A 12,378-nucleotide genomic window follows, 5' to 3' on the forward strand; every position below is an offset into this window, starting at 1 on the left:
GCGGGGCGGGGCGGGGCGGGGCGGGGCGGGGCGGGGCGGGGCGGGGCGGGGCGGGGCGGGGCCAGCCCGCTCCTCCCTCGGCACAGCGCGCCGGGGCCAGCCCGACACCAGCCCGGGGAGCGGGGCCGCCGCCAGCCCGTCCTGCCCTGCCCGTCCTGCCCTGCCCCTGCTGCCCAGCTGAGCCGGGCCGCCAGCCCGCCCTGGCCAGCCCAGCCCTGCCCTGCCCTGCCCAGCCCAGGTGAGCGGGGTCTCTCCCGGGGGGCGAGGACGGAACATCCTTTGGGAGGTCGGGTGGCCGGCCCGGGGGGAGCGGGCTTGGAGAGCACCCGAGAGGTGTCCGGGGCCGCGCTCGCCTCCTCCGGGGAGGTGGATTTCTTTCGCTTCAGAGATTAGGGCGAGTTTCTTTTGTTTTGTTTTGCTTGTTTCTTTGTTTCTTTCGTTTTGTTTTGCTTGTTTCTTTGTTTCTTTCTATGCTTGCTTGTTTTAACTTTTGCCTTTTTGTTGCACTTTGGAACTGGGGATGTGACATTGTTACTCTGAGAATCGCTTGTTTTAGACATGACGAGCGAGACAAAGAGTGCTAAACAAGAGCTTTCAACCAGTAGGAAGATAAAGGACTCACAGCACTGGTTGCTCAGAGGGGCACTGCAGAACTCGGAGCCTTGCTAAAGACTCTGTTGCTGTAGCGTGAACTGCCCGCTCCTACAGTCAGCACTTCTGTTCAGGAAAACGGGGAAAGCAAAGAAACGGGAGAAGCAACCCTTATTTCGTGTTCCCTCGTCATGCTGGATGTGTGTGCGTGTCACTTCTTGCTCTTGTAGAGGAGCCTCTGACGCTGATTTTTGGATCTGTGCCTCTGAATTTGGCTTTCAAGAAGGGGATTTGGAACTCTTTTCTGATGCTGTTTTTGCTGGAACTGTCGAGCTACTTCTGAGAAATGTTTGCAAAACCTTTTGTGGTGCTAGATTTGATTTCTTAGAAAGTCTCAGTAAACTTCTAGGCTGCTTTGATGTGACCCTGCTAGTCATTAATTTTTGTGAGATTGAAAGGGGTTTTTTGACTGCTGTTAACCTTTACTTTCTGGCTATTATCTTATGTTTGGCAAACATATTTTCTTTCCTTCTGTTGGTTATTAATAATGGAAGACAGCAAGGCCTGTGAATGTAGCTGCAGAGGGCTTGGGCTTTCACAAATACATCTTAGTATCTCACTAAATCTAAAGAGGCTTAACATGTAGCAAAAACGTTAAAAAAAGCCCCAACTTATACGAAGGCTTTGGGTGTTTACAGGTAAAAAGTTGTGTGTGCCAAAGAAACTGCAGGAAAGATGAGCCTGTTCTCTGACAATGGGGTTTATTTTCACATTCTACGTGGGGGTGTAAAGCAGAGAAAACACGTTTCTTCCAAGTGGCCCTTTGCAGGGGCAGAGCTGAGGCAGGAGCTCATCCCACGGCCCCATGTGTGCTGTGACACCCACGTTTGACATAACCGAGTGCGTGGTTGTGCTGCTGCTCTGTCCCCCCGTGTTCAGGGCACCTCTGGCTACAGCTACCCCCTGCACTGCCCTGAGCTTCTGGCACTGTGCTTGTAAATACTTTGACCAGCACCATCTCCTCCTTTACTTACATGCATGTAAACACAGAAGTGTTTATCTGCAAGTAATTTGAAATTAGCCAGCTAAGGCCAGGTAATGCTGCCTTCTGTCTTCTCTTACAACTGTTGCTTTCTGGGTAGTGCTGTCCTCTGGGTGAATCCAGGTTTTATGTTCAGTTAAAGAATGAAACCCACCATGAACATGAATGTACCTGCCGCCAGTAGAGCTCCCTTACAGCAAACTGTCAGACCCTGTTCGTGCACCACACCACATGTGGTTCCTGGGAGGAAATGTGGCGTGTGTGGTTCTTTCTAGGTGATAGGACCAGCAGGCTGTGCTATGGTTGTTCTTGGTGTCAGGCCTGACAGTAACAGAAGTAAATAAATCCTTCCCCTGCTTCCATTTCACTCGGAATGGGCTGTGGGGTGCAGATGGGGTTGGGGACTCTTGTGGCTGGGGTGTCTTCAGGGTGAAAGCTGTTACTTATTGCACCTTTTTGTCTATTCTTGTCTCAAGTTTCTATAAGGAACCATTTTTGAATCCCTGAGCATGGAGTAGACTTGGCAGGGATTGATAGTAACTGCTTGAAACTTGGGAAAAGACTGATGGTGATCATCATTAGCAAAATTTATTGATGTTGTAACTATTCAAGTCTAGGTTGATAATTATTCTGGGTGTTGGTGGTGAGAGCTGTTGGTTAATCTGCCCCTCATCTGGAAGGTTTCTGCCAGACACTAAGGAGAGGAATTGAGTTTGAAAAGTGTAAATCTCATCAACTCCCCATCAAGGGGAACGATGAGTGGGGATCACATCCCTTCCCTGGGGCTGGGACCTGCCATCTCCTGGGGGCCGGAGGGCTGGGAACAGCAGAGGGGTGGCAGTCTTTGAAGAGGCAAAAAAAAAAAAAAAAAGGAATGAAATGTTTGTTTTTCTTTCTGCACAACAGTTTTAGAAACTCAAATCCTGCTTTTTGCAACAGGTTGATGTTGGAAAACTAAAAAAAAAAAATCCAGCTGAAGCACTGTAAAGAAGGGAGAGGTGCAGAGAGGTGGTTTGGGTTTGCATGATGTGTCACTCCCCAGCACAGTTCAGATAAAATCAAAAATAGAAAGTGTTCATCTGACTAACTGCTTTGCCTTTGCTCTCAGAGCAGGGTAGAGGCAATTGTTCTGCTTCCTTCTTTCAGTGTGTCTTTTCCTCGTTTTTGAGGCAACTCCCTGGACAGATCACTAATCTTTATTTCCTCCCCCTCCCGCACTGATTGCGGCTCGTTTCCGCTCCCCGCTGCCGCTCCGGATGCTCCCGGGGGCTGCGGGGTAACTTAGCCCGGCTGCAGCAGCCTCGCCTCGCTCCGCTGCCTGCTCTCACTGCTGCAATTGTACTCCTCTGAGCAAACCTCAGCTGGCGAGGCAGCGCTTTCAGGATTTGTCTTCGTGCCCGTTCTCCTTTTCATGACGTGTGTGGCTGTGGCTGGCGTGATGCGCCCCACGTTAGCAGGAGAGCCTGACGGCGGCAGCGAGTGCGGGGTGAGCAGCCGGCCCCGGAGCTCGCCCTGCTCACCCTCGCTCCTTGCAGCCTCCCCTTCCTGAGAATAAACAGGTGCCTCTCGCGTTTTGTCAAAGCGAGATCACTTTCTGCAGAGATTTGGCTTTCCCCCCCACCTCAGCTAGTTGCTAAGAAGACTAAGGTAGAGAAGATGCAGAGATGGAATCCCCTGTGACAGGAGGTGACACCTCGGAGCATCGTCCCCGCCTTGGTGGCAGCCGGGAGGGGAAACGAACTGACGCTTTCTTTGTCTCTGCACTGTGCAGGAAGACACTCACTTAGCTTTCGTTTCTGTCATTTTTGGGGCATGTGGAGTACACTTAAGTGGTGTTTCTGTTGTTTGCCCCACCCCCCGCCCCGAGGGAAGCTGTAAAATACAATGTGAGTCAAATCGCATCTGCCCAGGCTTGGCTGTAGTGCCTCGAGGTAGATATGGGGCGTGGGGTGCTGCCCGGGAGCCTGACCTGGCACTGATGGACAGGGCTTCAACAGCCTGGAAGCCCCTCCTGCTTCACTCAAATCAGCTTCATCCATGTGATTCCTCCGGTGCTACAATCCTAATGATTGATTTCAGAGCTTTGCTGGTTCCTTATTTGCTGTTGCTTTGCACAGCAGCTTTTTTCATTGGGTCGATTTCAAATATAGATAGATAGATATATATAAAACAAAGTAATCTATGACATCTCTTTAAAATAATGATTATCTTGGGCGTAATGACACTCGCATTGAGGTTCTTGCATTATTAATGCAATTTGGAACCTGAATAGTAGTCTAAAGAAAATGAACATTAAGTTTTTGACCCATGGTGTGAGCGTTAGGCTCTGCTTGCCTTGAATAGTGTGTTTCTGCAGGGAGGAGCTGGTGACAGGGTCAAGGTCTCAACAGATGTTTAAATACTAGGGTGTTTCAAGGACAGCAGTTATGAATTTGGCCTTTGGGTGCTTGCCCAGCTGTTTGGGCAATAATCGATGGCCTGTGACCACACTTCCTGCCTAGCAGTGGGGTCTGGGAAGGTAAACCAGGGCTTGAGCTGCAGCTTCCCTGTGATCAGATAGCGGAGGGGCGAAGGCACAGAGAGAACAAACCAACCTGCAGTTAAATCCCCGGGGGGTTTGAGCTGCAAGGGAGGGCTCTATTACCTTTCTCTGGAAAAAGCGAGCCAGCCTGTGCGTGCCACACGCTCCTCACCCCGATGGCTCCGTGCCTGATCTGATCACAGAGCGCTTTGTGCGGCGCCAAGGAAAACGGAGAAGCTTGACCTGGTAGTTTCTCTTGAATATTAAACCATGCTGGTCCTTTGCCATGCCCCATGAGCAGCACATGACTGGGGAAGCAGCAGAGCATTAAGAGCTAAGGCTGATCCCGAGGAGGGAAGCAAAGAGGATGCTGGTGTTACTCCAGGTGGGAGCTTGTGGGCCAAAGCCCGGAGGACTGCCTGGGAGCTGGGGTGGGGAGCCAGGCTGGATGGGGCACTGATGGTGCTGCAGCCGTGAGGCCCCAGTGGAGCGTGGCCAGCGTGGGGAGAGCTCCCACACTGCTGGCAGAGCCTCGAGCAAAGGGTGTCTGTCCTGCTCAGCCACTTGTCACATCAACCACGGTGTACTCGTCCCATGGTGGAGGACAGGCTGCCAGTGGAGACACAGCTGCCTGCTGCAGCTGCAGATCGTGGTGACTAACAGCAAAACCAAAACAGAATTGCTGAGAGTTGGAGTGGGAACTTCTGCTTCCAAAAGACTGGTTATCCAGCTGACTGTTGGGATAAGGAGCCCATTCAGCATCTGATGTTCACCTTGTCTTCCCAGTGCTGGTTTTGGGCAGAGTGGGAGGGGTGGTGAATTCTCTGCCATGGGGAGTCCCACTGAGTTCCTTCAGGCACAACTCTGCATCTTAAAAGTTTTCCAGGAGCACTGCTTTTCCCAAGGTTTCAAATTCTCTGCCACTTGCTATTTAAGAGAATGCCCAGACAAAGAGTAGACTGTGTTCAGGAAATTAACACTTAATCTTGCCTGTCCAGTGGGGGAGGAATTTTCTTTTTATGTCAGTCCTGGTTTAATGTTTGGTTTGTTTACATTGCACAGCCAGTCCCGCTGATGGAGGCCCTCTGGCAAAATGGACTATATTTTTTATGAGCTCCTCCTTCCCAGTGCTTATTGTCTGCTGGCTTTCCCTTCATGAAATGATTTCAGAAGGCTGGTCAAAGGCATTTGCTTGTTTTCAGTTACATCAGTTACTTGATAAAATAAGTCATCGTCATTATTGCAACTTCTTGACAACTACTTAAAAGGGTAAATGAAACTGCCACAAAACAATGTCAAAGAATTTCCTGCTAACAAAATTTATACCTGTTACTGAAGTGTAAATACATAATTAAATAAGTGATTTGGATCTTCTCACCCAGCTCATCAAGGCAGTGCCTGTCTGTGCAGTGGCAGGTCCAGAACAGGAGCTCTGCTGACCACAGCCAGGAAAGGCAAAATTTACTCAGCTGTGAAGACTGTGACTTTGTTTTCTCCAATATTTGGAGAAAATCTAGGAATGGGAATTATGAAATGTGGTGATAGCATTTTCATGGAGCCTCTTTGCGATGGAGAATGATAGGAGGAGTCCTTAAAGTTATTTCAAACTATTTCAAGTGGAGGGTTTTTCATTTTACTGGTAGGGGAGAGAGTAAATAGAGTGAATATTGATTTTCTGCTATATGGTGTTACAGAAAGTGTTTGAATCTTACACAGGTCTCAGTTTCTGAATGAACATGTTATTTTTTTTCTGTGCTGAAGGGGAGTTTTGCCCTATCCTGGGAACTGTGTCAGTCCTAGAAATTATTCTCACTGATGTTTAGGACACCAGTCCTAGAGTAGAAAGAGTATCTTAATATACTTAAATATTTGTGTACTTCCACTGTTTTCTGATACATTAGTTTTTTAAAATTGATTTTGTCTTTTCTCCCTGTAGGCTTAGACAAAAAAGGTCTCTGTCCCTGGGGATGTGTGATACACTGCAGTGTCTTTGACCCACAGTAGCAGGGACTTCAGGACAGAAACTCCCTGCTGGAACCCAGTTCAGGCTGAGTCTGGCAGAGCTCCTGCCCAGGCACTGCCAGCAGCATCCCAGTATCGTGATGTCACCATGCTGCTGTCTGCACTGTCAGTTTTTCACATGCTCACCTTTCCCACCCTCCCATCCCTCAGGCTTTTCAGGTAGACAAACCTCACCTCGAAAACATCCCAGAGGAATAAAATAAGAAACAAAGGTAGTGTAGAACTGTCTCAGCATTTATCACAACTCCATGGGGACAAGGTGGTTTTGACGGACACTCACTAGACTGGTACAGTTGGGGTCTGGGGTTCTAATCAAATTTGTTCTTAAACATTTTAGTGTGGCTGCATTGCCTCTTCCTTGACACAGATCCTGAGGAGGAACTCTCTGGTACCCCATGGTGTGGACCTGTGCAGTCTGGGATCTCCTGGCCACCAGGGCCAGGGTGAACCCACGAGATGTGCACGCACCAGTACCATGACATGACTTGTTCTGGACTTGGGGTTTGTTCCTGATGCAGGCAGACCCTGAGGAGTCTTAGCTGTCTAACACTGGGTTTCACACAAAACATTGCCCTAGATAAAAGTAACAAAGGCACTGTTAAACATATCCTTGTCTCTGTTTTTTACTGATCTCACATCTCTCTTGTTAGTGGGTCTGGCCTAGGTTCATACGGTCATGTAACTGTAAGCATGTGGCTAAACAGGTAAATTGAATCAAAACTATCTTTCATAAAGGCATTCACTGCTGTCCCTGTGTGCAGAGTTTGCTCTGCTTGTGTGTCCCATTCCCTCTGTGATTGCAGTTGAAGTAGATGCAGCTTTTTGGGGTAGTGATTGCTCTAACACAACACTTAGTACCATTTTCTATTAAGCATGTGCTTCTATATGGAGGTGTAGTTTTATACCTGAAGAACATACATGCCTCAAGATTTGCCTGCTTTTTTCAACTATTACACTTGATTTTTACCTTGCCTGAAAAGCTTGAGTTGCCTGTTCCCTTGCTCTGGTCTGTGCTGGCTTTTGAGCACTAACACAGCAGCCGTAAATAACAGCAGCAGCGCCTGTGGTTCTGGACAGCTCTGTCCTGTTCACGCACTCCCAGCACAGCACTGGGGCTGGGCTCTGGAAATCACAGCGCAGTCAATAGTTTTGTTGATGTGTAAGCAGGCACGAAATGTAGCCCCGCACACGTGCCCGTGCTGGCGCTGCGGTTTTGCAGGCACTACAGCACAATATGAGTCCTTTTGCCGTTTGACGGGCTGCGAACGCAGGGTGGATGTGCTGAGCAAGAAGGACTGGTTTGTGCACCCATGGTAATCAGGGAGGGCAGTCGCAGTCCCCACAGGTCCATTTTCTCATTAGTCGGCTGTGAACGATGTGTTGCCTGCAGTAGGCTTGCTCGGCTAGGGGTGCTGTGAGCATTTTTGAGACTAAAAAGAGTTTTTTTCCTACAAGTCCAAAGTGCATCATGGGTGGTGTTTTCCAAGCTGCCATATGAGAGGATGTGATGGATGGTTTGTACAGTGTGTAGTTGCCAGAGGATTTGGGATGTTTGTCGGGGTGGCTGCTATCCCTGGAGCAGCTCTGGAGGCTGTGAGCTGTGGGGTGAGCTCTGCATGCATCACAGGTTTGATTGCACTTGTAGGGACTGCCTGTCAGTGCAGCAGATCACACAGAGCTCTAAAGCAGCAGCTGGCAGCGGGGATGATTGTGCTGCCAGGATTGAGCGGGTCTGTAAGGTAAAATGCAACATATTCTGTTTGGCCAAGGAGGTAGGTTATGCATGTTTGCTTACATATTCTCTGTTCCACAAGTAGTTTGGTTCTGTAAGAAAAACCAGATCTGTGCATGTGTATATTCATGTAGTTCCTATCCCGTAGACTTCAGTTAAACAAATTAAGGCAATTTCAGCTTGAGAGTTAAGAAGTAACCATTAGTTTTACAGTGTTGATGGAGCACTTGCCTTCTGCTGGAGCATGAGGATGGTGAGTGGGTCTTGGGGCCACAAGCACAAATTTGTGTACAGCGTGGTGAGATATACTGGAAATTGTGTTGAGGGATGTAGTGGAGGGAAGAAAAAACAGAAATGCAATTGTTAAGTAGGTCAGTGATCTTTAAATATATCTATATTTAGCTTTCTCAATTAGAATTTAGGTCTATCATCGCATCAGATTTCAGAGCATTTTCTGTTTCTTGAATTATTTCAGTCAATTATATATTTTGTGGTCATTAATTGATGTTAATGTAGGTTCATAATTCTGTCTCAATCACAAAACTTTTGTTTAATTGATTTCTAAGCTATCTCTTTGGAATAGACTCGAGTTACTAGCCTGGGATGCTTAAAAATATGCATAGGAAGTGTGAGGCAGTGAGACTGGGATGTGGCCTGTGCCTTGGGATAACCAGCAAGTGGAGCCTGGCCTGTCAAAAAGGGCATCTGGGGTCTCTGGGTGCCTCATGGAACTGGTGTTGAGGATCAAGTTATTTTTGAGTGGTTTCTGACTCTGTACCCTGCCAACTGCATCTTGTTGGAATGCTGGCAGACGAAATACCCTCAGAGGATTTATATTTTTCTTTGCCAATACACATATGGCTCATAAATTTCCATGGTTATAGATCTCTGTAATGTGAACTATTTTCCCCTATTGAAAATGTTGATTAGGGAGGAAACACAGTGAACTAATTGTTCTGAGTAGCACTTGAGCCACATAAATATTTCAGGGGATTTCAGTAGCCTTAAAAGGCTCAAAGTTGCACAAGAACAAACTTAACCATAATTGTGCCTGAAGTTTTGTGATGTGAGAGGAAGCTGAAAAGGGGAGAACTTTTCAAAAGTGCTTAGGGATTTACATATGTATAACTTCTTCATAATAGTATGACACTGTATAAGCCCATTTGCCTTGCAGATGAGCTTTAAGATGCTTAGACACAAGACACATGAGAGATTTCTCATATTTTGGTATAAACATTTTCTGCCAATATGAAATAAATCCTGAAATAAATTCACAGGGGGTGCTCCAGCATGGAAGCAATGGCAGAGGGAAAGCTTCGGACTTGAAAAAGCACTGAAGGAGGAGCTGGGTTCCAAAGCTCCAGAGCAGGCACTGGAAGGGACACAAAGTTCCCTTTTCAGCCATATATTCTATTTCATTTGGGAAATACATCAGCTCAAAGTGACTGAGCATGTTAACAAGGATGGGATATATGAAGTGTTGCCTCTGCTGTCCCAGAACAGAGTTCCCAGCCCTGGCTAATGGAGTGATGAAGGCAGCAGGAACTGGGAGTGACCAGCACAATGCTTCTGCGCTGGGGACCATAAAGCATTGAATAGATAATATCTGCTTTCTGGCCCAAACCAGCTAACTTGTTGACAAAGCTAAATCTTTAGAAATATTTGATACTGGTAAGGTTTATTGTCTAAGAAAGAGTAATGGCAGCCATTCAAGTGACAAATTAGGGAGTGCTTTGTTTTAAAAAGGCATAAGGTTTTTCATTTGTACTTGGAAATTTAAAGGGGGGGGCAAGAACACCAGAAGCAGCTTGTAAGTCCTCTTGCTCTATCCCGTCAACGTCACTTCTGTTAGAAAATTTAAGGTTTGATTTTTGAATCAGTTTGTATACCCTTTCTTGTGTGTTCCTCTGATGTAATGTTTTTTCCCATTTGTTTCTTTACATATTCCTTTTCCCTGCCCTCTCCTTTTCTAATTTGCTAATGCCTTTTGGTCTCACTGTCCTTTCTTAATTTCCCAGTAAAAAGGGCCTCTCCTTAATGTCCACTAAAATGAGTGGAGGCTCTTTTCACAGACAGTTAAGCTGTGGGACTCCTTGCCACAGGATACTGCAGAGGTTAAATGATTATATGAGCTCAGGAAGGGCCTGAAAAATCTCATAGGAGGTTATTAAATACCACTATGCAACCTTTAGTTTGCCATTTATTTATACGAGGATGCTGAAAAGCTGTTGAGAGTGAGCACCACTGAGCACTCACCTTATATTTAACTCTGACCTAGGTAGCCACACCTGGCTGAGTAAAGTCACCCTGATGCTCCCCAATTTTACTGCAAGGGTCCTTTGTGATCTCCATTTACACTTCCCTGTCCCCTTATCACAGCTGTGTGAAGACTGACACAGCTGGGGACACCAACACTTGCTCCTCGAGGTAACCTGTTGTGTCTTTGGCCCCAAGGAGGGAGCACTTGGATTGGGGCAGGGTTTTGGGAGCTGGTATCTGTGCTTCTGTTCCAGGTTCTGGCCCTGTGGGGATGGCTGGCAGTGGCTTTGGGAGCAGCTGGGCAGTGCTGTGACATGGTGTCCCTGCTGCCACAGAAACAGCCAGGGCTATGGACTGGCAGCTCACACAGAAAGCAGTTGGCAGACCAAAAGCAAGGCAAGATGCTGGGCTTCACATCCCAGGCTGGTGCTGGCTCAGTGCCTTTGGATGTGCTGGGGGCCATCAGCTGCACAGGGATGGCTGTAACAGCTCATCCCACTGGGGCACTGCCACCTGTCTGGTTGGTGACAGGCTGTGGTGTCCTGCCCTGGTGAGAACCCCCCTCTTCCTGCTGTCATTGAAATACTTGATGACATTAGCCAGTACTATAAGTGCACAGGAACTTAAGTCACTGGGCAACACTTGCACCTAATTACCACCATCATCTTCAACCATCATCTTCATCCTTGCCTGGGAAGAGCTTCCCGAGGAGGATGCTTGTCTGGGACCTGTCACCGCTTGTCCAGGCTCGCCATGAGCTGGGGAGAGTTTTCCACCTCTTGCAATCTGTCCTTTAAACAAAAGGAGTTGGATAAGTGAGATTTTGTAAGCAGACTAAAGGCTTGGACTTCTTCTGTGAGAGATGTATGCTGGTCTTGGGACAGCTCCGTGCTGAGGAAGTTACTTCACCACTGGCTGCTGGTGTGTTCTGCTCCCACTGAAGTACTTTTTTTACAAGAGGTAGGATGGAACCTGGTCCTTCTCATGCTATTGTGCACACTCTGAGCAAACCCAGGTGAGTGCTGTCCCCATGGCAGCCAGCAGTACATCTGGTTACAGCCTCCTGTGGTCACTTACCAGTGGAGGACCCTGGATAGCTCTGTTCCAGGAAGTTTGGAGCAACAAGTTTATGCATCGTCAGTCATGGCAAATACTGGATTTCCAGTTAAATAGGATCCCAATTCCTCTGTATTTTTGATAAAATGAGCCACAGGGTATCACCATGTATCCTTCAATATAATCCTAAATCAATTGAAACATGTACCTAACTTGACTAACCACCCAGTTCCTTAACCTAAACCTTTTCTGGCTTTTTATGTGTACCCGTCAGCTTTCATGAGCAGTGGAAAATACAGGACTGTAGGAATTCCTCATCTATCAATGTGCTGTATAGGCTGCTGATGACTTAATTCCTCCCCATCCCTCTCTGTGATCTCTGCTGTGCAGGGTGGGTTCCTGCTGCCCGGGCAGCATTTCCTTCAGACACAGCACACTGCTCACTGCAGAAGAGCATCCCCACCATTTGGGGACAAGGTGCTCAGTGCTGAGATCGCTTGGAAATAGCTGCTGCTGTTTATAAACGAAACTCTGCTTTAATCCAAATTAATTTGTATGCACAGGCAAGCTATAGGAATTTTCCTTGTTGTATTTTGTTTACCTTATAATTAGGCTTTTACTGAACATGGTTGGGCAATGTCCTGGTCTCCATAAACTGCCAAACCACTCCAGTGTGTGGGCACTCCTCTGCAGCCTTCAAGGGCGTCATGTTTATACCGTAATCCTCTGTGACATGTCACATGCATGTTGCAACTCCTCTGAGTTTCAGTGCTAATTGAAATACCAGTATTAATTGTGGAAAGTTACTCATGCAAACTAAGCTGGACGGGGAAGCTCTCGGAAGCCGCTGTTTCGTAACTGTTTGTGTTTTGTAAGTGCTTTACTCCATGGTGCAGGGGCAGTGCTGGGCTGCTCACAGTGCTGGGATCCTTGTGTGCACTGGGGTCCTAGTGCCCAAAAGGGCTTTGGAAGAGCTGCAGGTAGGAGCAGTGCTGTGAGTAGTGCTCAGGTACCTGGGAGAGGGAGCTGGGAGCTGCTGTAGGACACCCTCAGTGCTTCACCTTCATCAGGGCAGGGAGCAGGGAGTCCTGGTGCCTTCACTCTCTCAGTAGATGGGCACAAGGGGCTGTGGTTTTTCTTGCTGAGGAGGTTTTC

At 47.7% G+C, this 12,378-nt stretch overlaps 1 protein-coding gene across 3 annotated transcripts in view; it reads left to right on the forward strand.

Moving 5' to 3' along the window:
* CARHSP1 (calcium regulated heat stable protein 1) overlaps positions 1-12,378 on the forward strand; it is a 35,046-nt gene that overhangs the window by 2,000 nt on the left and 20,668 nt on the right. Inside the window, exon 1 of one of the 3 annotated variants that reach the window (XM_042037109.1) lies at positions 63-238. The exons of 1 other annotated variant lie outside the window; for it this stretch is intronic. Coding sequence is in view for 1 of the 2 variants with exons in the window: in XM_042037108.1 (XP_041893042.1) it covers positions 7,921-7,948 (28 nt within the window). In the remaining variant the exon portion in view is untranslated. Of the gene's footprint in view, positions 1-62; positions 239-7,905; positions 7,949-12,378 lie in introns of those variants that run through there. One more of the 3 variants, XM_042037108.1, reaches the window with a different exon arrangement.

Source organism: Corvus kubaryi, unplaced genomic scaffold (genome assembly GCF_017639235.1).
Source record: "Corvus kubaryi isolate FWS band 111438036 unplaced genomic scaffold, C.kubaryi_AGA036_p1.0 37387, whole genome shotgun sequence".
In the NCBI taxonomy this organism is placed as follows: Eukaryota; Metazoa; Chordata; class Aves; order Passeriformes; family Corvidae; genus Corvus; species Corvus kubaryi.